Source organism: Apodemus sylvaticus, chromosome 12 (genome assembly GCF_947179515.1).
Source record: "Apodemus sylvaticus chromosome 12, mApoSyl1.1, whole genome shotgun sequence".
NCBI lineage: Eukaryota > Metazoa > Chordata > Mammalia > Rodentia > Muridae > Apodemus > Apodemus sylvaticus.
Genome location: NC_067483.1, coordinates 88,770,354 through 88,792,528, shown reverse-complemented (window position 1 = coordinate 88,792,528; position 22,175 = coordinate 88,770,354). Strand labels below are relative to the sequence as shown.

The following is a 22,175-nucleotide window of genomic DNA, read 5'->3' as shown; positions in this document are numbered from 1 at the left end:
GAAGTTACAGCAGCAAAACCAGGCCGCCGGCGGCCCCACCCTGGCCCGTGCCGAGGCGTCTGCGGCCCCCTCCACGCAGGCTGGTCGCGCCTTTTCTGGGTCACTCCCGGTGCACGGCGAGGACGCGATCTCTACCTCCCACCCTGCAGGGCCTCGGAGGGTGGCTGCGAACTTACTGCGGGCGGAGCTCACACGCCTGGCCCCGGAGCCAGGGCGGCCTCGCACGGGCGGGCCAGGTCGTGCTGGGTCGCACCTCCCCCGGGGCTGGACCCCCGGCCGCCCTCGCCTTCACCCCACGGTCTTATCCGGGCTGCCGGACACACACACGTGCCGGGTGACAGCCCCCTATAGGTTCCATACCTGCTGCCGGAAGTGAGCGAGGAGGGCAGTATAGGCATTTCCTGTGACGCCAGCGCCCGGACTCCATTAGGCAGCAGCTGGGGGAAGAATCAACACACCAGGGAGCGGAGCGGCGCGGACCGAGCACCGAGGCGGCCGCTGCCTCCGCCGCCGCCTCCGCCGCCGCCGTCGGGGCTCCAGCTTCGGTCCCGCGCCCCCCCCAGTGCCCGCGAGCCCCCGGGCCGCGCCGCGAGCGCCTCCGGAGGGGGGGGGAAGGGCCCGGTCCTCCTTCTCCCCCTCCTCCCGCCCCACCGACCCCCGCCGCGCCCCGCCGGCCTCCCACCACGGCCTCTCTCGGCGAGGAAACTCTGGCCTCCGCTTCCTCCTCCTCCGACTCGGACGCCGGCGGAGCCTCCCCGCCCCCGCGGAAGAAGCCCCGAGCCTCGGCGGCGGAGGGAGCAGGAGAGCCCGGGGCCTCGGCCGGCCGAGCAGGCCTCCCCCCCCCGCCCTCGCCAGCCGCCTCCTCCTCCGTGGTGGTGGTGGTGGGACTGCCTCCGGCCGCCCCCGCCGCCCCGCAGCGGAGCAGCGGCCACAGCCTGGTCAGCGGCGGCACCATGCAGGCCAACGGGGCGGGAGGAGGCGGCGGGGGCGGCGGGGGCCAGGGCCAGACCCCGGAGCTCGCCTGCCTGTCGGCGCAGAACGGGGAGTCGTCCCCTTCGGCGACGTCTGCGGGGGACCTAGCCCACGCCAACGGGCTCCTGCCTGCCGCCCCCTCCGCCGCTGGCAACAATAGCAACAGCCTGAGTGTCAATAACGGGGTTCCCGGCGGGGCCGCCGCGGCCTCCGCCACCGCCGCCGCCGCCCAGGCCACCCCCGAGCTGGGCAGCAGCCTCAAGAAGAAGAAGCGGCTCTCGCAGTCCGATGAGGATGTCATTAGGCTCATAGGACAGCACCTCAATGGCCTAGGGCTCAAGTAAGTGTCCGTCCTACAACTGGCGAGGGCCAGGCCTGGGCCGAGCCGCCGGGTGGGTTGCCGGGACCCCGGGGCCCGGTGCGCAGGAGGCCGCGGACAGAGAGCCCTGGGAGGAGCGGAGGGGAGGTCGAGGAAAAGGAATCGACCTGATGTCCTAAGGCTACCCGACCCGTCTGGGCTGGGGAGGGGTAGTGGAAGCTCAGAGCGACCCCTCCCCACGCACCTCCAGAGCTGAATTGTCCATCCGAGGAGAAGGCGGACACCGAGGGTGTTTATGCTGGGGGAGGGGAGGATCAGAGCAGTGGAAATAATGAACCTTGGAGGATTTGTTTTTCAAGTGTGTCTCAGAGGCATCTTTGTGGGACACCTCCCCGCCCCCACCCCTGACCGACAACAGCCCAGGCAAGCTACCAATCAGGAAGGACAGTCGCCTACAAGTGTTTATGGGAACTAAGGGGCTGGCATAATTTGGAAAGAGGCTGTCGAGTAAATCTGATGGGAATAATGAAGTCAGATAACCAGTGGAAGTCCTGCCGAGGCTGTGTGTGTGTGTGTGTGTACTAGAGGCCTAGCATTAGTAAAATCCCACTTCAAAACCCAGAAGGTCGCCTTTTAAAAATGTGATGTCTGGTCTGGTGAATCAATTGGTTTTCAAATACAGTTTGGGTGGCTTGGGAGACATTGGATTCAACCAAAACTCTACACACGAAAGAAAAGCTGAGGGAGTTGAGGTAGGGTTGGTGGGAGTGTCCTGGAGCTGACAGAGTCAACATGCAACAGTTTCCTGCGTCAAAGCGAATTTTAAATTAAACTTTTAGGCGACCTGGGTTTTTGGTTTTGCTTTGTGTATGTGCTGGAGAGTGTGTCTGTGCATGTGGTGGAAAAGGTGGAGAACTGCACTTACACAGAGTGACAGAAGAATTTTGACTCCCAAGCTGATAATTGCACTGTTGAGCTGAAAAATGGGGAGCACTAAAGAAACACCAAACTAAAGCCATGAGCAGCTTCCAAAGAAAAATCTAGAAAGATTTCACTTTAGTCCCCAAGGAAATGGATAAGTGTGAAAATAAATTTTGTGAATGCTAACAGAATATATTACTGAGGGAAGCGCAAGCTGGCAGCAGCAGGCTGAAATAACTCGTGACTGTTCGGAGCCTACAGCATAGTAAATTGGCTATTTTTAGTATGGAGAGAAAGGAAAGGGTTTGGGATGCTGGATTTGTTTTAATTTTAAAGATTGGCCTAGCAGGATTTCCTTACCAGCAAAATAGCTGGAAGGAAAGCTGTACCTAATACAGGCCATCTGTCACCTTGTATTTTATCTTTCAAAATGCTGTGCCATAGATTAGACCCTAGTTTGTATTTAACCAATGTGTTAGAGCACATTTTTTATAAATTGTATACTTCTTTAAACTTCTGAAACATTAAATGGCAAAAGTAGGAAGAACTTAATTCCAGTTTCAAGAAAGGTTTATAACCGAAATGTAGGTGGCATTTTAAATCATTTACTTAATGAAGAGCTTTAAAGCTATTTCTCTAATTCTTCATGAAGTGGTAGATACTAGTTTATCAGGAAGAGTGACACCCTGACGCTGGCCAGGTCTTTTTCACACTGTGTCTCTCCTGCAGCCAGACTGTTGACCTGCTCATGCAAGAGTCGGGATGTCGTTTAGAGCATCCTTCTGCTACCAAATTCCGAAATCATGTCATGGAAGGAGACTGGGATAAGGTAAAGTAGGGCGTAGAGCTGTGTGACTGCGGCTACAGCGAAGTGTTTGACAGGAATTTTGTGACATTCTTGTTTTTCTTTTATATCGTTCTTTTTTCCAGGCAGAAAATGACCTGAATGAACTAAAGCCTTTAGTGCATTCTCCTCATGCTATTGTGGTAAGAGGCGCACTTGAAATCTCTCAAACGTTGTTGGGAATAATTGTGGTAAATACACTTTTGTTCTTAGTTTCACATTTATGTTTATTGTAGGTTATTGATAACTAGGCATCTGATCTTAAGAGGCTTGAAAGTAAATTTTATATAATTTATAAATAAGAATGAGTTGTTTATGATTGTAAGCTATAAATTTTAACTGTTTTAAGTCATACTTAGTAAATGTCATTTGAAACAGTTGGTAATTTAAGCTTTATAAAAATTTAAAGATCTTCCTACTTTTAGTGCTGTTGATAGGAGTCTTATTGTTAGAATTAAGAATAAAATATACTTTTAATATCACTCAAAATACCCACTGTGTTTGTTAAAGAGAAAATATACTTCTATATACTGTACAGACTGAAGAAGCTGGTACATTGGTTTTTCTGATGATTGGAATTACATAGTTAAGTCTGATTATTACTGATGATATGCCCACCGTGTTTGTTTTTCATGTTCCCTGAATGACAGGTGTGAAAGTGTGTATGGTAGTGTCACCTTGGGAGGGTTAGGTAGGAGCAGGATTGGCTATTGGGCCCTGTCTGCTTACCAATCTTTATTTTCTTGGCAAGATCAGTTTTAATAGTTTACCCTTGTTAAGTCTATTTCATAAACCATGACTGGTTTAGTTTTGGTGTGTATGTGTGTATGGTTTTTTTTGTTTTTTATGCTGGTGGGCTTTAATTCTTTAGGAAGGGTATGTTTTGCTTTGTATTTTAAAGCATGAGTGATTGGAAAGCATAAAGCATCAGCTGCTGGCTTACAAACTTGTAGCTGATTCATGTATTGTCAAAAGAAGTTTCCTGTCGGTGGGGGGGAGGGACAAAGAGAGTCAAAGAGAAGGGGGAGGGTGGCTGCTTGTTACATGCTGGTATGTGGCCACTAACATTTCCCTTTTTTAAAATTGGGTCACACATTAACTTTTTTCTTTGTTTATAAACTTGGTAGAGCCATGACTTTTTGTTTGTTTTTAAAAAACTTTTGTTGCAAAATAGTTTGAAATTCTTCATATAATTCTGTGTAATAATATAATCTTAGAAAGTGGGCTTCAGGCAAATTAAAGGTCTAAGTAAGTGTGACAGACATGAAGTCAGTTAAATTGATGGGTCAATTCTTTCAATAAATATCCAAAGTTTTAAAACATTTAAACCAGTATCAAGTCAAACGATTTAACTTAAGGAGTAAAGAATTCCATAATATAATTTAAAAATAAAAATGAACTAAAGTAAGCATTCATATTTGAAGGGATAAAATTTTAGGAATTAAGAGAGTGCCCTCAATTGATAGGTCTGGGCTTTAAAACCTGAGAATGTTTTAATTGGAAAGTTTTTCACAAATTTTTTGGCTCAACCTGAATGAGCTAAAACAAAGAAAACAAAGTGGCCAAAATCTGAGCTGGGGTTTATTGGGGCTATGAAGAAATTTGTGGATGTATTTTGATGTGGAGTATGTTTTTCTTTTTTAAGTCTATTCAAATTGTGTCTGTACTCTAGTGGTAAAACATGTAATGGCCTCACTTCTTTTAAAACTTTCTTTTAAAACTTGATTTATCATGGTTTGAGACGTCTGCTTGGGTTTAGATTATGGCTCCTTAGAAACCTCAATAGCAGCAATGTGTGAAGTGAAGAAAGGTAGTTATAGACAATAAGGAGGAATCCTTTCTTTCCACAGCCTGTTCAGTCTGTAGAACATTCTAGGATCTAATAAGAGATGAAGATTAAATCTCTGCCTGAGCCTCACACCATCAAACTGTTTAGGTATTTATTACAAAGAAAGGGTCCACCTTTGTCTCCCCCAAGCACTGATGAGTCAGCTGCTGTAAAGACTTAGTTCAGCAGTTTTTGAAGCCGCTCTTCATCTTTCTGATATTCTTTGTTCCTTCCCAACTTTATTGCTAAAAGATCACTTATTAGCCGGGCGGTGGTGGCGCGCGCCTGTAATCCCAGCACCCTGGGAGGCAGAGGCAGGTGGATTTCTGAGTTCGAGGCCAGCCTGGTCTACAAAGTGAGTTCTACAAAGTGGTCTACAAAGTGAGAGAAACCCTGTCTCGAAAAAACCAAATCCAAAAAAAAACAAAAACAAAAACAAACAAAAAAAAAGATCACTTATTATAAGCTGGAATTTGTAATAATATCTTATAAGACAGCTACATGGGTTTTTAATATAATTACTTACTTACCCAGACACTTAATGACATTATAGTCTCAAATAGCATGTTGTTGTTATTGTTGTTGTTGTTGTTATTTGTTGTAATGGGAATGGAAGCCAAGCCTTGTCTGGGCTAGCTGGTACTCTGTGCTGAGCCACGTCTCTGGTCTTCAGGCTGAATTTTGTTTTCAAGCCTGAATGTTTTTATTGATCTAGTTTACTGCCTCACTTTCCCTTCCCCACACTGCACTCAGAATAGTAGGTGTTGTACATTATAGATGGTAAGGCCATGAACTGATACTTTTCAGACAGTTTGAGCTGGTATACTCAGCCATGTCTGATCATCTGGGTAGGCATTTGAGACTAAGAACAGAAAATTGCTGTTTACAAAGTTTTTCTTTTGTTTTTTAATGTGATAGAAATAATTTAAACAAAAGTGGAGAAAATATTGACTTGACATACAAAAATGAACTCAGGAAGTCAAGAAAGAAAGAGCTTTGAGATCCATAACTTAAATATAATTTATTTCTCCTTTCCTAGGAATCAGGATTTGATTGGCAAAATTTGCTTTATAACATTATTCCAGAGTTAAAGCCATCACAAAGTCAGGCTTCATTTGTATACTATTTCTTTTTTTTTTTCCTTCAGTGTTATATTTAGTCTGTTAATGTGGGGAAAAGAATACTGGGCAAGGTGTGGGAGGGTCCAAGAAAAAATTTTAATTTCAGATTTTAAAAGAAAAAGAGGAGGGCTGGAGAGATGGCTCAGCGGTTAAGAGCACTGAATGCTCTCCCAGAGGTCCTGAGTTTAATTCCCAGCAACCGCATGGTGGCTCACAACCATCTATAATGGAATCTGATGCCCTCTTCTGGTATGTCTGAAGATAGCTACAGTGTACTTACACACATAAAATAAATAAATCTTTAAAAAGAAAGGAGGGTAGGAAGAAAAGGAAAGATAGATAGATGGATGAAAATATTGTTGGGCCCAAAGGCATTGAAAAATCACCAGAGATCTAAAGTAGTCTTCTAGAGGTCTAATTGGAAACTGAAGATTTCCCCCATTGCTCTTCACCCTCTGGCTTCTTTTCAAAAGTTTTTGATTAAAAAAGAGAAAAAAGGAGATTCATGCATAAATAAGCAAGCCTCCCTCAGTGTTGCCTGGCTTTAGTAGCTCTGTCAGGACTGAGCATCATCTGTGCAGTCAAGGGTCTTTATTATTATTTTTTTTTTTGAGTGTCTTATATTTTGAACTTTAAATTTAGGAAGGTAAAATGCATTTCATTGTCACTGTGTGCCAGATACTTAAGCTGAGTAAAAAAGTTGCAGACAGATAAAGGCTTTTTCCTCAGCAAGCCCCTCTAACCTGTGTTGGTCCAGCAACATATCAGTTTGTGTGCACTAGGCCAAGTTTTGGTAGCCGTGTGAGGGTGTTGGTTATCTTACTGTAGATGAAATGACTCAGAAAGCTGCTCTCATACTGCTTTGAAGTGTGTGTTTGCTTCCTTTATCCTGCCCCATCTTTGCCACAGTAACATGCTCTGCCAGGATCTAGATGAGAAAGTGAAGGATGAATCATGTTTGCGCGCTGTCCCTGTGCACACTGGTGCATGCTGGACTGAGGGAGGGAGGGAGAAAGACGTTCTAGGACTTTATGATTAATAATAATTTATTAAAGACTTGCCCGGAAAATGAATGTTTCCCAAATTCCCAATTCCTGAGAAAATTTAGTGAGGAAATGACTAGTTGCATATGGCTTTGTTTTACATTTGAATTAAAAATACACTAAATTGTTGAAACTTTCAATACCATGCTAATAATGTAGGATCTTCATTGCCTAAAATTTGTTTTCAGAAAATGGTGAGAGTAGTCCTAATAATTTGATATAAGTCCCCCCCCCCATACCTCTTTAAGATTTTAAAATTTTATTTTGGGATTTTGTCACCTGGTGAACTTCGGAGTATTTTTTTGACATGTAAAAATAAGCTTAAGGATAGACACACACACACTTTTTAAAGCCTCTTGGTAATTAGTCTGTTTCTGAATCTTTAGGATTATTCCAACTTTATGTGTAAAATCATTAAGTGCAGTTCTCCCAGTTAAAGGAGTAGGTTAAAAGTACATAAGTAACATATCTCACAATGGATGTGTAAAAGGGTTACTTGGTTTATATAAGAGGGTTTTTGTGTCAGGTGAGGATTTATTAAATAAACTGTTGTTGTATTTGAGACACAGAATAACTGTAATCCCAGCACTTGGGAGGCAGAGGCAGGCGGATTTCTGATTTCGAGGCCAGCCTGGGGTCTACAGAGTGAGTTCCAGGACAGCCAGGGCTATACAGAGAAACCCTGTCTCGGAAAAAAAAAAGAGAGAGAGACAGAACAATTTATATCTTCTAGACACTACTTAATGTAAAAATCTTATAAAGCAGTTCATTATACTCTTATTGGGTGGCTACACGACAATTTCTGCACACTATTTTGTAACAACTAAGTAGACTTTGACTTTCTGTGTAGTTTTTTTTCAAAGATTTATTGATTTATTATATGTAAGTATATTGTAGCTGTCTTCAGACACCCCAGAAGAGAGCATCAGAGCTTGTTACGGATGGTTGTGAGCCACCATATTGTTGCTGAGATTTGAACTCAAGACCTTCAGAAGAGCAGTCAGTGCTAGCTAACCCTAGCCTAACCTAGGGCTAGGTTAGTTTGAGTCATCTTTCCAGCCCCTTCTGTGTAGTTTTTGAATGTGATGGGCATTTCTCTGTCACTGTGCTTGCTAATGCCCAAGTATCAAGTATGAGGAGGTCCTTCCTTAGGTTTAAAGTTAAAAGCCCTCTTGGTAGAATGTTAATAAATGCTGTTCCTGTCTAGTGAAAACTTCAAGGACTGATCATCACCTTTGAGTTTAGAGTAAGATGATGATGTGACATTCATTAAAAATATTAAAACCAAACCTTTCCCTTTGGAAAAAATGAGAAAGTATCTTATAACTAAAAAGTGTTTTATTCTTGTAGATAGAGAAAAATATTATTTATCCATGCCCTGTTGCTAAACACGTTATTGAACAGATTATTACAAATAATCTTCCAACAGGCCACTAAATCCAGCCTTCTGCTGTGTGTCTTTATAACCATAGAGATAGAGGGAGCTTGTGTTGGCCCAGGTCAGTTCCAAGACCTCCGAACTTTTTGCCTCCCAGCCTGTAGTACGTATCTTGAGAAAGCCCAAAGTTTGGCTTCTGATAAGCCCAAGCCTGGCAGGCTCCTGCTTCTCTTCAGTCCTGCCTTCCAGTCTCCTTCGCCCCTTCTTCGCAGTGTGTTCTTTTTGTTTTGTTTGGGGGTCTTTAGTGTTGCTTTGTGGTGCTAGAATCAAACCCAGAGCTCTCTAGCTCTGCATGCACTGGCTCACCACACTGTGCACCTGCTGCGCGGTGGCTTGCAATCATTCTTAACTGGCATTTTTTTCACCAGTCTTTTCAAAGCTTGCTGCATAAGACTGGTTCAGATAGTCAAAAATTTCAAAGAGCAAATTTAGAATTCTTTGAATAGCTTTAAATGTTGATACATAAAATTTAAAATTCTAAGGAAATGATTTAAGAACAGTATTCATTTTTTTCTTCTGAGTTAATGCCTTAGTCACTAATGGAGATTACTCATTCATTCAAAGAGTTGTATTGCTGTGTAGCCTTGAGCAGTCGTATTTACCTACGACCCTCGCAAACCAGAATATTTTGAGTCATCATGAAGCTTTATAAAGTTATTTTCAGAAGGCATAGTAGATGGTTTCTACTGTTCTGTTTAGGCACAAACGTTTTCTGAAACTTCCAGCAACTTTTTCCCCTGACTGCTGCTTTCTGTCCTGTCAGAGGATGAAGTTTCTGCTGCTGCAGCAGAAGTACCTGGAATACCTGGAGGACGGCAAGGTCCTGGAGGCACTTCAAGTTCTGCGCTGTGAACTGACGCCGCTGAAATACAACACAGAGCGCATCCATGTCCTTAGTGGGTAAGGAAGTGGACCTTTCAGACTCCAGACAGGAAGGGCCAGTAATTTGTTTTATAAAAGTTTACTGTTGGCTGAAGTTATTTCATTAATTTTTTTCAAGATAGAAAATACTTGGATATTACTAAATTCTTAATGCTGGATAAATTTACTTATGGGTGCACAAGGCCATTCAGCTATTCATATTAAGATACTTGAGAGGTGAAAGGGGGAAGAAAAAAAAAAAAGAAAGGGGGAAGAAATCCATACAGCCAATGATAAAACTATTTCAAGATCTTAAAAAAAAGAAAAAGAACAAACCTCATGGCGTTGGATAACAGCAAGCAATAAAGGGCACACAAGTGTTGTGCATACAAGTTATCAGTCACTTAACTGGTCGCATAGCCTTTATTTTTCTGTTCTATTTATTTATGTGTATATGAATCATGATCTCATAACATAGCCTTGGCTAGCCTGAAACTCCCAATGGAGACTAGGATGGCCTAGAATTCATAAAAGATGGGCCTGCCTTTGCCATCCTCGTGCTAGGGTTAAAGATGTGTGCCACCATGCCGGGCTCTTGTCTTTTCCTTAGTGACCTCATTCTTTGCTGTGCCTTTAGTACTGTATGCTGATGGTGGGTCTTTTGGGTTTTGTATTGTTTTGTGATTCAGGGTCTCACTGTGTAGCCCTGGATGTCCTGGAACTCACTATGTAGACCAGGCTGGCCTTGGACTTATCAGGCTGTGTGTGCCAGTGATGCTTTATGTGCTCTATCTAATCACATATTTGAGCATCCACATGGATTTCTAATAGACATGTCCAGCCAAGTGTCCTGTCTTCAGACCAATTTTCCTGACTTTCCTTCATGATGTTTTCTTACTATGCAATATGGTCTCAGCACCTGAGTATGTCTAATGTGGTAAAAGTGATACGGGTCATTTTAAAGTTTGCTAGATACTTTGATAACTGTGGCTGACTATTTCTAGTTACCTTATTCATAGGTGTTTTAGTTTACCAGCTAAACACCATTGGCATGACGCTGTTGTTTTCTTTCCTGCTCTGGTATAGAGAACACCTGTACACACACACACTCACTCACTCACTCTTACTTTTTTTGGGTTTTTTTTGGGGGGATGGGGGGAGGGTTCCTAGACAGGGTTTCTCTGTGTAGCCCTGGCTGTCCTGGAACTCACTCTGTAGACAAGGCTGGCCTCGAACTCAGAAATCCGCCTGCCTCTGCCTCCCAAATGGTGGGATCAAAGGCATGCGCCAGCACCACCCGGCTACTTTTACTTGTTTTTTGTTTGTTTATTTTGTTATTGTTTTTTATTTTGGATTTGGTTTTTTGAGACAGGGTTTCTCTGTATAGCCCTGACTGTCCTGGAACTCACTCTGTAGACCAGGCTGGCCTTGAACTCAAATCTGCCTGCCTCTGCCTCCCAGAGTGCTGGGATTACAGGTGTGCGCCACCTGTAATATTGATATTGGTTCTTACTGTGAAGCCCTGGCTATCCTGATAACTTTCAATATAGATCAGGCTGGCCTTGAACTCACATGATTCATCTGCCTCTTTCCCAAGTGGTGTTGTGATTAAAGGTTTCAGCTACCACATGGGACCAGAGCATATAGGGTTTTTTTGTTTTTTGTTTTTGGTTTTGGTTTTGGTTTTTGGTTTTTCAAGACAGGGTTTCTCGAACCCTGGCTGTCCTGGAACTCACTCTGTAGACCAGGCTGGCAGAACATATACTTTAATAATAGTTTTTATTTTGAAGTGATCTTGAAAGAAAAAAAATGATCTCCTGGCACTGCTGTCTTTTCTGTTCTGCTGTGTCACTTCCCATAAGCATGTCTGAGACCCAAAGCTTCATGCATGTTTCTGTAACAGATACAGACCATACAGAGTCTGTCTGCCCCACTTCTGGCAGTGATTGAACCTAGGATTTCATGTGTTACCAGGAAGCAGCTGTCACCGAGGTACATGTCCCCAGTCCCATTCCTGCTCTCTATTTTGAGACATTCTCCTGTAGGTTCCCTGGCTACGTCAGCTTTTGAAGCAGCTTGGGTTGTAGGCATGTGCTTTTTGCAAAATTTAGAAAGTAAACAATTTTCCCACTTAGCTACTGACACTAAATTCTCCCACAACATTCCTTTTGTCCCTTTCTTTTTCTTTCTTTCTTTTTTTTTCCCCCCGTATTTGGTGTTGTGTACACGCACATGTTGAGGTCAGAGGACAGCTTGTGTGAATTGGGTCCCTCCAGGCTGTGGCTTCTAGGAATTATACTTGGATTGGAAGGTAAGCTTGTAATCAAAAACCTTCACCAGAAAAGCCCTCTTACTGGCTCCCCAAAATTAGTTTAGAAACAAAATATTCATAATACCCAGTTTTTCCACAGGCATGTTAAGTATAATTACACTTTCTAAAGTTTCTTCATTAACCAAAATTATAGGTACACAATAACTAACTAGACAGCGTGCTCTGTTTACGTAGACTCTGATTGATCCTGGCATCAGAGAGGCAGCCTGGAAGTCTTACCTGTGCAGCAAGGAGCAGAGTGAGCACTTTTCTTCAGTTAGCCTTGTCCTTTATACAAGTGACAAGAAGAAAGGCATATTTGACAGAGCACCAGACAGTGCACCCAGGAAAGCTGCTTGCCAGTTTTCACATCTAGGTTTGAGTCAGGGCCCTCACTTTTGGTCGGTCCTGTTTCCTGAGAGAAGCCAGGTTGGAGATGGGCTCCCTTTAGGAGTGGTTCTTACTGTCTCTTCCCCAGAGTTGTGGATCGCAAGCATTTGCACCACTCTCTGCACTTGGTGAGGAACAGTGCTGGGATTCAGGCATGCATCACCCTGCCTGGCTTTGTGTGCTTGAACTCAGGTTCTTATGCAAAGCAAGCGCCATTATCCACTAAATCATCTTAGTTCCTGAGTTATTTTGATGTGTATTTTTAGTACTTAGACAAAGAAGCTGTGGAGTTAGCTCAGTGGTGAAGCACAAGGTCTGCAGCTAGAATGCCTGGGTTTCTGTGTTTTCCATATTGTCTACCTCCCCTCAAGACTACTTCCTTAAGCCTTCCATGTCTCAGTTTCTTCATTTATACAACAATAGTGTTTGCTTCATATGGGATAGTTAGGTGCATTTGATGAAGTGTGTGCTGAGAATTTGGAGCATAACCACATAGAGCATATAACAATTAATTGCAACGATAGTATTAGGTGTTTCAGTACAATTGTCACCTAATAATTTTTTTCTTATTAATGATTCATGAAGGCACCAGATTGTATTAATAATTGAATTCATTGTAAAAATGTTTTCCTTGATTTATATAAGCAAGAACTTTATTGTGAAAATACAATCAACTGCTTTTCAATTTCATTCTAAGGAAAAGGGTTTGAGATTTGTTTCCTACTCTGTTACAGGTATCTGATGTGTAGCCACGCAGAAGACCTACGGGCCAAAGCTGAGTGGGAAGGCAAGGGCACAGCTTCCCGGTCCAAACTGCTGGACAAGCTTCAGAGTAAGAGTCATTTCTGATGTTTATTTCCTTTTCCGTCAGAAGTAGCTACTGGAGATCAAATAGGAAGCTTGTACTTAGTCACATTATTGAGTGCTTGTGGAAGAAGAGGGACCCATTAAAGCGCCCTTTCAACTGAAGATTTTCACCAGCTGTAACCTCTGGAATCAATGACAAAATGCTGGTCTCAGCACTCAGCTTGTAATGGTGGTATTTAGCGACACTCTCAAGGTTTCCTTTGGAAGAAGAGTACTAGAGTCAGAGAACAAAATGTAAACCACAGCTTCACATCAGAGCATTTTACAGTTTTTGTTTTTTTCTTTAAAAGAGACCAGATTTCTTTTTCTATTTTCTGTTTTGGTTTTTTGAGACAGGGTTTCTCTCTGTAACACTGACTATCCCAGACTCCTTTGTAGACCAGGCTGGCCTTGAACTCTGAGATCCACCTGCCTCTGCCTCCTGAGTGCTGGGACTAAAGGCATACTCCATCACACTTGGCTGGGTTCCAGATTTCTTTAGGTATATTGTTTTTCCCAGCTATGTTAACAGCACTTTCAAACTGAGTTGGGAATTTCATTTTTGCCATATTGTTATATAAAATACCTCCTTTCTATTCAAGTCATGCTGTTAATATCATGTTGCAGTGAGAACGGAAATCTCAGGAATCAGAAAATAGACACTCTGTATGCTCTGGAGAAATGAAATGCATGGGGATTGGAATAAGTTTGTATTGATGCTAAAACACTATTATATGAGCTTCCACAGTAGCCTCGGCATTAGTAACTACTGGGAGCAGCTAGAACTTGGCCAGCCAGTGTTTTGGCTTACTCTTTGTTAAGTTTTTTTAAAACCGATACATAAACAATCATCAGATTCTCTATTCATCTTCCTTTGACTTTTGTGGTATTTTTCTATTTTCTATATGTGGTGTTTTCCCCTAGAAACTCTACCTGCAAGATACAGCCACTAAGTTCCTTCTTAGTGGCTGTGTAACTGTAGCCTTTAAGGAGTAATAATGAGTAATGAAAACTTAACTTTGTTAAGTGAACATTGAGTAATGTTGAGGTAAAAGGAACAACAGGAGTAAATGTCTTATATACACATTACAGTTTATTATTATTTTTATTTCTCTTTTTTAAAATATCTTTTATTAAAGCCTATTTACCACCATCAGTGATGCTTCCCCCACGGCGTTTACAGACTCTCCTGCGGCAGGCGGTGGAACTCCAGAGGGACCGGTGCCTATATCACAATACCAAACTTGACAATAACCTAGATTCTGTGTCTCTACTTATAGATCATGTTTGTAGTAGGTAAGAAAAAAATTTCTTATATTTTGAAATATGTTAGCATTTTACAGATGAATTTATGAACTTTATTAGAACACTTTCTAGTGTTTCTTTGTATACTTGTCCTAACAGTTCATACCCGATGAACACTTAATTCACAGTAAATCCCAGGATTACTACAATGAAAACTTAGTAGAAAAAAATCATAAAAGCAATTAGTTTCTGTTGTATAAGTTTATGTTTATGTAGTATGCCACAGGTGGGAGCGGAAGCCCAAAAGCCAATTTTTTTTATGTTCTTGTCTATAGATTTGGTCACCTGTGTTCAACAGTTTAACTATGTACCAAATTAATTCTCTGCATGTAAATATCATGGAAATACTTTTCCTTAAATGAAAGTTGTGTTTTGTAAACGAAGGCTCCAGAAATGGTTAGAGTAATGGGCATTACCTCTGCCCCTGTTCACCACACCAGGCACATAACCCAACTTGGAAAGACTCAAGTTTGTCTTTTGGTGTTGAGTAGTCTTTTAATACGAATGTCTTTTCTGTTTTAATGATATTCTGCAAAATTAAATCAGAACTTTACATTTAAAATACTAAGATGGAAATTATAAAAACCCTTTCAAACTCTAGAAAAACAGGCAGCTGACTTTTTTTCTGCTGACATTCATTGAAGAATTAGTGAAAGTAATTAATTCAGTAGTGAAAGACAGAAGTATGTATGTGAGTCAAAAAGGAGCTTCTAGTAAATGTAAATATTGTGTACACATGGACACGTCTAGATAATGGTTTAAAATAATGTTGAGGTGTGTTTAAATTAGGTGTTTTACTTTGGTTTTTGAACACAAGTCCTTTCAGATGCTAGTTCTATCGCTGAGCTGCATCCCCAGCCCTGTCTATACTCTGCCTGTGTTTACAGTCAGGACATCACTCACCACACTTAAAGGAAAGAATCATTTGTGCTGTTGTCCTTAAGAAACGATGCTCATCTTGCAGTGCTGGGCCATGGCTTGTGTGAGGTACTTCCTGCTCTGCTCGGAAGTGACCAGTGGTCAGTTTCAGCCCCTCCACTCTTAACATTGTTCCTTTGACTTGTTTGGGAGATTTTTAAATAGTTTTTGGTTTAAATTGGGGTCAGAGGGAGATAATGGACTAAAAGGCTCTACAGTCAGTCCCTTGTTTCATAGCTCCTGAAGGTAGTTAGAGACCAAAGTCTGTGTGGCTCATTTCTGCTGGGGACACTGAAAGATCTGCTGGTGGCAGGCGTGTTGGGAAGTGAGAGAGTCTTTCCTTCCTGGGTGGAGACAAACCCACTTAAACAGAGGTTGTTTACGTATGTACTCCTTTATTTCTGATAGCAATGTCTGTGGAACCAGTAAACGAATACTAGTCTCCCCTTTTCACCCTTCACCTTGGGGACAGGGCTGCTCCTCAGTGCATGTATAAAAAGCACTCCGAAATTTTACTAGGACTGAAAAGTTCTTATTTTTCTAAAGTAATTGATCCTCGGGTTTTCTTTATGATTCTAAAAACAAAAACATGCATACTCACAGTGCACAGACATGCTTATGGGCAAAAAAAACCCATACATATAAAAATAAGTCAAAAAAGTAAGAAAATTAAAAAAAATTGTGCCTCCTGTTCACCACCTACCTTCAAAGGTAACTCCGCAAATCATTACCAGTTGTACAATTCTTTTTTTTTCTTCATCAGGTTTCTATAGAATTAATGCGTACAGAGAAAACAACGTAAACTTGCTGGTCTTGGTGGGGACAGTCTGTCTAACTCTGTGGCAGCTTGCTTTCCAGCGCATCTTGTGTTCTCTGTAGTCTTTGAGATATTTGCCCCAGGCTCTAGGTTGGCACTCCGACCCATCCAGGGCTGGTGGTCCCTGCCCGTCCCTTTCGCCCCTGTCCCGGATCCCTGCTCCTCCTCCTCCTCTTTCCATAGGCTCTACTCCCCATGAGTCTGATGGCCCGGGAATCAGCAGGGCTGCAGCCTTCCTTTCTTGAGCCTCAGACCTGAGTGCAGTTTGGCCATTGCTCTAGTTAAACATAGCAGATCCAAATAGATTTTCTCTATTTCTTACCCAGAGCTGCTAAAGCTGTTTTTTACACTTGAATTATTTTTTATTTTTGTTTTTCACATGTATGATATATGCTTGAGTGAATGTGTTTTTACATGTGTGGGCACTTGTGTGTGGGTACACATGTACATGTGGGTGCATCTGTGTGGAGGCCCAAGGTTGGTGTTGGAAATCTTCCTCAGGTGTTGTTCCACTTTATTCTTTTGAGACAGGGTCTCTCGATGAACCTGGAGCTCACCACTCCCAGCAAGTCTCTAGCCAGCTTGCTCCAGGGCCCCTGCCTCCACCTTCAAAGGCTGGAGCTGCAGGCTGGTCACCATGTCCGCCTGGCATTTACATGGGGTTCGGGCATCTGAACTCCCGCCCTCTTGCTTGCATGTAAGAACTTCAGCTGCCAAGCCTTCTTCCCATCCCTGCATTTTCTATCTCAGGGAGAATCTACCTACCCAGTTTACCAAGCCGGAAAACCAGGAGCCATCCCCCGCTGTTCATTCTAGAGGTAGATTTTAAGGACACTAAGAGATTAACACCAGGCATTAACTCAGTAAGTTGTACCCTTCGTTGCCAAACTGGAAAATAGAGCTTCAATTTAATTCCTTAAGTTTAGCTGGAGGTCTTCAGAAGAAAAGTTGATAATTTTTAGCCATCTGGTTTATTTTCTTCTAGAAAGTAGATTTTAGCATTGGAGCTAGAAATTCTCTGAAATTACATGTAAACATTAAAGCGACCCATTCTTTCCTCTCTGGAGAATTGCAGCATCATGACATTGGAAAACCCATGTAAGCACTGGAGAGGCTTTTATTATTAGTTAATGTGCTCATATTTTTGGTTAAATTTGACTAGTAAGGAACAGATTTCTTAAAAAGGAGAAATGATTTTCTGAGCTTTTTTTACACCAGTAATTAATGGAAGTGTGTTTTCATAGGCTGTTTTATAAATGTTAATTTTTTAGTACACGATTATTACAAATATTTGTAGAAACAATTTAAAGATTGACGTTGGTCAGAATGTTACACTTAAATTTTTTTCCACATGGTACTGATTTTTAATACCATCTTAAATTTTAAATTTATTTGAAAGCAGACATCAGCTATCAGTTATGTATCTGAAAAAGGCTGTTAAATTTGCATGTTGCTGTAGTCTTTATTTTTAACTTTCTGAAAAGGATTTTATATGATGTGTGTGAATGTCCTGCCATGTGCACTGTGCGTGCCTGGTGCCCACATTGCCGGTGGGTGGCGCTAGATGTCCTCAAGCTGGAGTCACAGGCAGTTGGGAGCCGCCAGTGTAGGTACTGGGAACTTAACTCTTGGAAGAACAGCATGTCTTCTTCTTCCAAGAGCAGCATGTGCTCTTAACCACTGAGCAGTCTCTCCTGCCCCACCTTAGTCTTAGTAAAGATTAACTAATAATATTAAAATAACTGACAGCCACCAATAGATGAAATTATTTATGCCCTGTAATTTTGTGTCAGTCCTTAGGTAAAGTGTAATTTGCTAATCTAAATGAATCTTTTTTACTGTGATCAACTTTAGGCACTTAAAGTTTTTTCATTGAAATTTGGTTTTTGAAAAATAGTTAAAGTTGACATTTAGAAAATTAGTGCAGTTTGTCATAGGCTCACATTTTAGTTCAGTTACTAACAGTTTTGTGAAATCTGGTAAGATAACCTGGCTTTTTGAGCCTTGTAAAAAATGGTATTGATAAAATTTCTCTTGTCAAATTAGTTTCAAGAATACTATTTCTTGAATAGCTCAGCATTCAATGGCTTAGCAGTTAAGAGTACTTGTTCTTGAGGAGGGCTCCAGTTTTGTTCCCAGCACCTACATGGTTAACAGCTGTCTATAACTCCAGTACCAGGAGACCAACGCCCTCTTCTAGCTTCTGTGGACACACTGCACCCAAGGGTGCACAAACACAAATGCAGAGAAAACCCCCATATATGTCAGGCTAAAAAATGTAAAACAATATCCTTTGAAAGGTGTCATATAGAATACTTAATACAGTACATGTCAAGACTTAATCAAATATGTGTAATTTTGGTTCAGAGTTAAGTAATCTAAGTTTTAAGTTATCAAATATTACCTCCTAAAGCTAATTGTAGGCTGTCAGGCTGATGAGTTGACAGTGCACTCTCTGTGTGCATACCAATACACTTATCTTTTGAGATGGTCTTGCTGTGTTGCCCATGCTGGTCTCAAACTCTTGGGCTCAGTCGGGTCTTCCTGCCAGAACTTCACAGATGCTGGGACCATAGACTCATGCCACTGTGTTAGCTCCTGTTATTTATTGGTTGGGGAAAAAAAAATAGAGAAGACTGTTGAAGTCTTTGGTGATAAATTTAAAAGTGTGATCTTCAGCAAAAATCATGCCTACTTGCCTATTATTAATTCAATACTTGGAAGACTGAGGCTGGAAGATGAAGAGTTTCAGATGAGACTGAGCTACAATAGCAAGAACCAGTTGTCGGTCTGGAGAAATGGCCCAGTGGTTAAAAGATCACTTGCTGTTCTTGCTGAGAATGTGAGTTTGGTTCCCAGTACTCACGTGGTAGCTCACAATGGTAACTCCAGTTCCAAGGAACCTGATACCCTCTCCTGGCTTCCACAGGGTACAGGAGGCATGCATATGATGCACACACACATGATGCACACACACATGCAGGCGAAACCCAACACATTCCCTGCAAGAGTTGTTTCAATCCTTCCATGTGGGTCCTGGGAATTGAACCAGGTTGTCAGACTTGACAGCAAGCACTTTACCCATTGAGCCATCTTACCAGCCCCTCTCTTCAGTTTTTAGTAAGTGTGTGCATGCATGTCACAGCACATATATGGAGGCCGCAGGCAGCATTGGGTTTTAGGGATGTCAGGTCAGAGGCACTTTACCATCTCACCGCTCCCCGCCATTCTCTTTTGTCATATCAAGTCTTTAACAATAGCTTACCAATTTTATATGCTTAAAAATGCTGCATTATTCCTTACTCCATGTAGAACAATCGTCATTCATCTATAAAGTGGCTAAACCTAATTCTTGAAAAATAATTATATGAATTGTCTTAATCAGTCCAAGTAGCCTTCAGGAGGTAGGATAAAAGTAAATGTTAGGTTGTTATATTACAGATTTTCATTAGAATTGGCTTGGGGGAAAAAAGTAACCCGCTGTTTTATTTTTCAACATATCAAAGTAAATTTGTTTCTTGAGTTGTAAATGCACTCATTTATATTGAGGTTTATGATGTGATCTCCAAAAGCTCTCAGTTGTTAAATGTCCTTCTCATTATTGCTGAAATATGCTTTGAAAGAATAATTGTGTGCGGGTTTGTTTGTTTTAGGAGGCAGTTTCCCTGTTACACTCAGCAGATACTTACAGAGCATTGTAATGAAGTGTGGTTCTGTAAATTCTCTAATGATGGCACTAAACTAGCAACAGGATCAAAGGATACCACAGTTATCATATGGCAAGTTGATCCGGTATGTATTCCTCTGTGTGTGTGTATACTTACACAGTTTAGATTTGTTTGTGTGTGTCAGCATATGTGCATCAAATGTGTGCCTTATTTGCATAGGCCCGAGGAATGCATCTGATCCAAGTTCTATATGACTATGAGCCTCGTGTAATCCAGACTTGCAACCCAGCTCCTCAGCCAGAGTAACAGTGCAGAGCCATCTCTTCAGCCATAACAGAGGGACTTCTGAATCTTAACAACCTTTTGGTTTTTATTTTCTGAGACAGGTTTCTCTGTGTAGCCCTGGCTATTCTGGAACTCACTCTGTAGACCAAACTGGCTTCAAACTCAGAGATCTACCCACCTCTGCCTCCTGGGTACTGGGATTGAAAATGTGAGCCACCACTGCTCGGTTAACTTACCTGTTTATTTTTAATATATGTATGTATAAGTACTCTTCTGAAAGTCCTTTTTGGTCATATTTGTCACTTGATTTTATCTGTCTGTCTGCTGACACTGAGACAGGTTCTTACTCAGTTTCTGATGCTCCTGTGAAGCTTAGGATCCCCATCCCAGCCTGCCTTCCTCAATACTGGGCAGATAGAGATGACTCGTCATGCCTGACTGTGTTAATCACTTTTCTCTAATTTTTTTCACGTTTGTGTTTTTCTTTATGTTCATAGATTAATATTATTCCAATTGTACATACAGTGTTTAGTACTGGAGATTGTGCCAAGTTGGTATGCATTATTTAACTATCTGAGTGACTTGGAAGTGTTGAAATACAGTGTCTTGAATTATGATAAGGAAACTGGGGTGAAGTGTTGAGTGCTAAAGATAATTCGTGATACAGTGGGATCCCACGTGCAGTCTTCCTATATATGACACAGTGGGATCCCACGTGCAGTCTTCCTGTATGTGACCCAGTGGGATCCCACGTGCAGTCTTCCTGTATGTGATACAGTGGGATCCCACGTGCAGTCTTCCTATATATGACACAGTGGGATCCCACGTGCAGTCTTCCTGTATGTGACCCAGTGGGATCCCACGTGCAGTCTTCCTGTATGTGACACAGTGGGATCCCACGTGCAGTCTTCCTGTATGTGACCCAGTGGGATCCCACGTGCAGTCTTCCTGTATGTGATACAGTGGGATTCCACGTGCAGTCTTCCCTGGGTTTCCCCATTGATGATGTTTAAAGATTACGGCATATGGGTTTTAAGTGCTAAATTTTCTTTGCTCAGAATTGTCTTTCTTACTAGATAACCTACAGATATAAATAAATGTGTTCATTTCTTTTAGCTAGTCGGATATGCATACATAGCCAGCCTGTCTATTAGTTGGAGCAGAATGTGATTTCATACAGGTTAAGGAACTGCACTTGGTTTAGACATTCACCTAAGATCTAAGTAAATACAACTTGGCTTAAAACTATATATGGCTTTTGACTCTAGATAAATACATTGGCCTCAGATTTATTTTGAGTTTAACAACAGAAGTTTTAGGAACTAACAGGAAGCTCAGGGTGAAGGCAGTGCTTGGCCATCCTGGAGACCTGATTTTGTTTCCTGGGGCCTACCTACAAAAGGTGGGGAGAGAGAACCAGCTACACAAAGGTATGCTGACATGTAGGCCCCAGCATGGGATTCCACAAAGTGTCTGGACATACAACACACACAGCAAATACTCAAAGGCATTCTAGAAGGAAAAATACAAATTGAGAAGGGCACTTTTGTTGGATATGTACCTATGATATGCTGTACCTGGAGCAGGAAAGCAAGGCACTCCTCACTATGAAGGGGTTCCTATCATTTTTGTACTATAATACCTAGTTAACAATCTGACAATTATTGGTTGTCCTAAAATGGTGCTGTTTTAAATACACAAGCCAAAATACATAACCAGCCTGTCTGTCTTCCCCACCTTTGCGTGTGTGCACACACACATGTACTATAAATTACACACTAATTACTTAAGGAATCTAATTATATTAAAATGTGGGCTGTCAAAATTAGAGGTACAATATGTAAAACTCCTTCATTAACACTGCATTTTAGTAGCAGATGATGACCACTAGCATTCTGAATTAGTAATGTTGTAAGGAATCTGCCTCAATACCGGATAATACTGCATTTACTTTGTTACCTAGTGTACTTCCTAATATTTCTTTATAATGTAGTGTACTCTGTCAGTTTAAGTGCAATAGTGATAAACTCAGTCACAAATAATAGATTAGCATCCTTAAGGAAGAGAAATCATAAGCACCTTCTCTTAGAGTAGTTTACCCAACAGTGAGCCTGGGTTTGAATTCTCCACTTGTCCCTGCTCCTACTGTCTGCCATTCCTTGTCTATCTGTTGTGTAAATCAATCTGCCTGCCTTAATGCTTTATTGTGAATCTGTCCCTTATCTCTGTCCTCAACAAAGGACTTTTTTTAAAATGACAGATGAAAAAGCATCATCAAAGGGGAAGGA

The 22,175-nt window shown here is 41.8% G+C and overlaps 1 protein-coding gene across 4 annotated transcripts in view; it reads left to right on the top strand.

Moving 5' to 3' along the window:
• The first annotated feature begins 413 nt into the window (after window positions 1-413).
• The window catches only part of Wdr26 (WD repeat domain 26), a 41,828-nt gene continuing 20,066 nt past the window's right edge, over window positions 414-22,175 (top strand). For 2 of the 4 annotated variants that reach the window (XM_052200857.1, XM_052200856.1), the window contains exons 1-7: window positions 414-1,312; window positions 2,942-3,041; window positions 3,143-3,247; window positions 9,250-9,386; window positions 12,783-12,880; window positions 14,034-14,190; window positions 19,588-19,726. In XM_052200857.1, coding sequence (XP_052056817.1) covers window positions 954-1,312; window positions 2,942-3,041; window positions 3,143-3,247; window positions 9,250-9,386; window positions 12,783-12,880; window positions 14,034-14,190; window positions 19,588-19,726 — 1,095 coding nt within the window. In that variant the 5' untranslated portion in view covers window positions 414-953. The remainder of the gene's footprint in view (window positions 1,313-2,941; window positions 3,042-3,142; window positions 3,248-9,249; window positions 9,387-12,782; window positions 12,881-14,033; window positions 14,191-19,587; window positions 19,727-22,175) is intronic. The other 2 variants (XM_052200855.1, XM_052200853.1) reach the window with 1 other exon arrangement.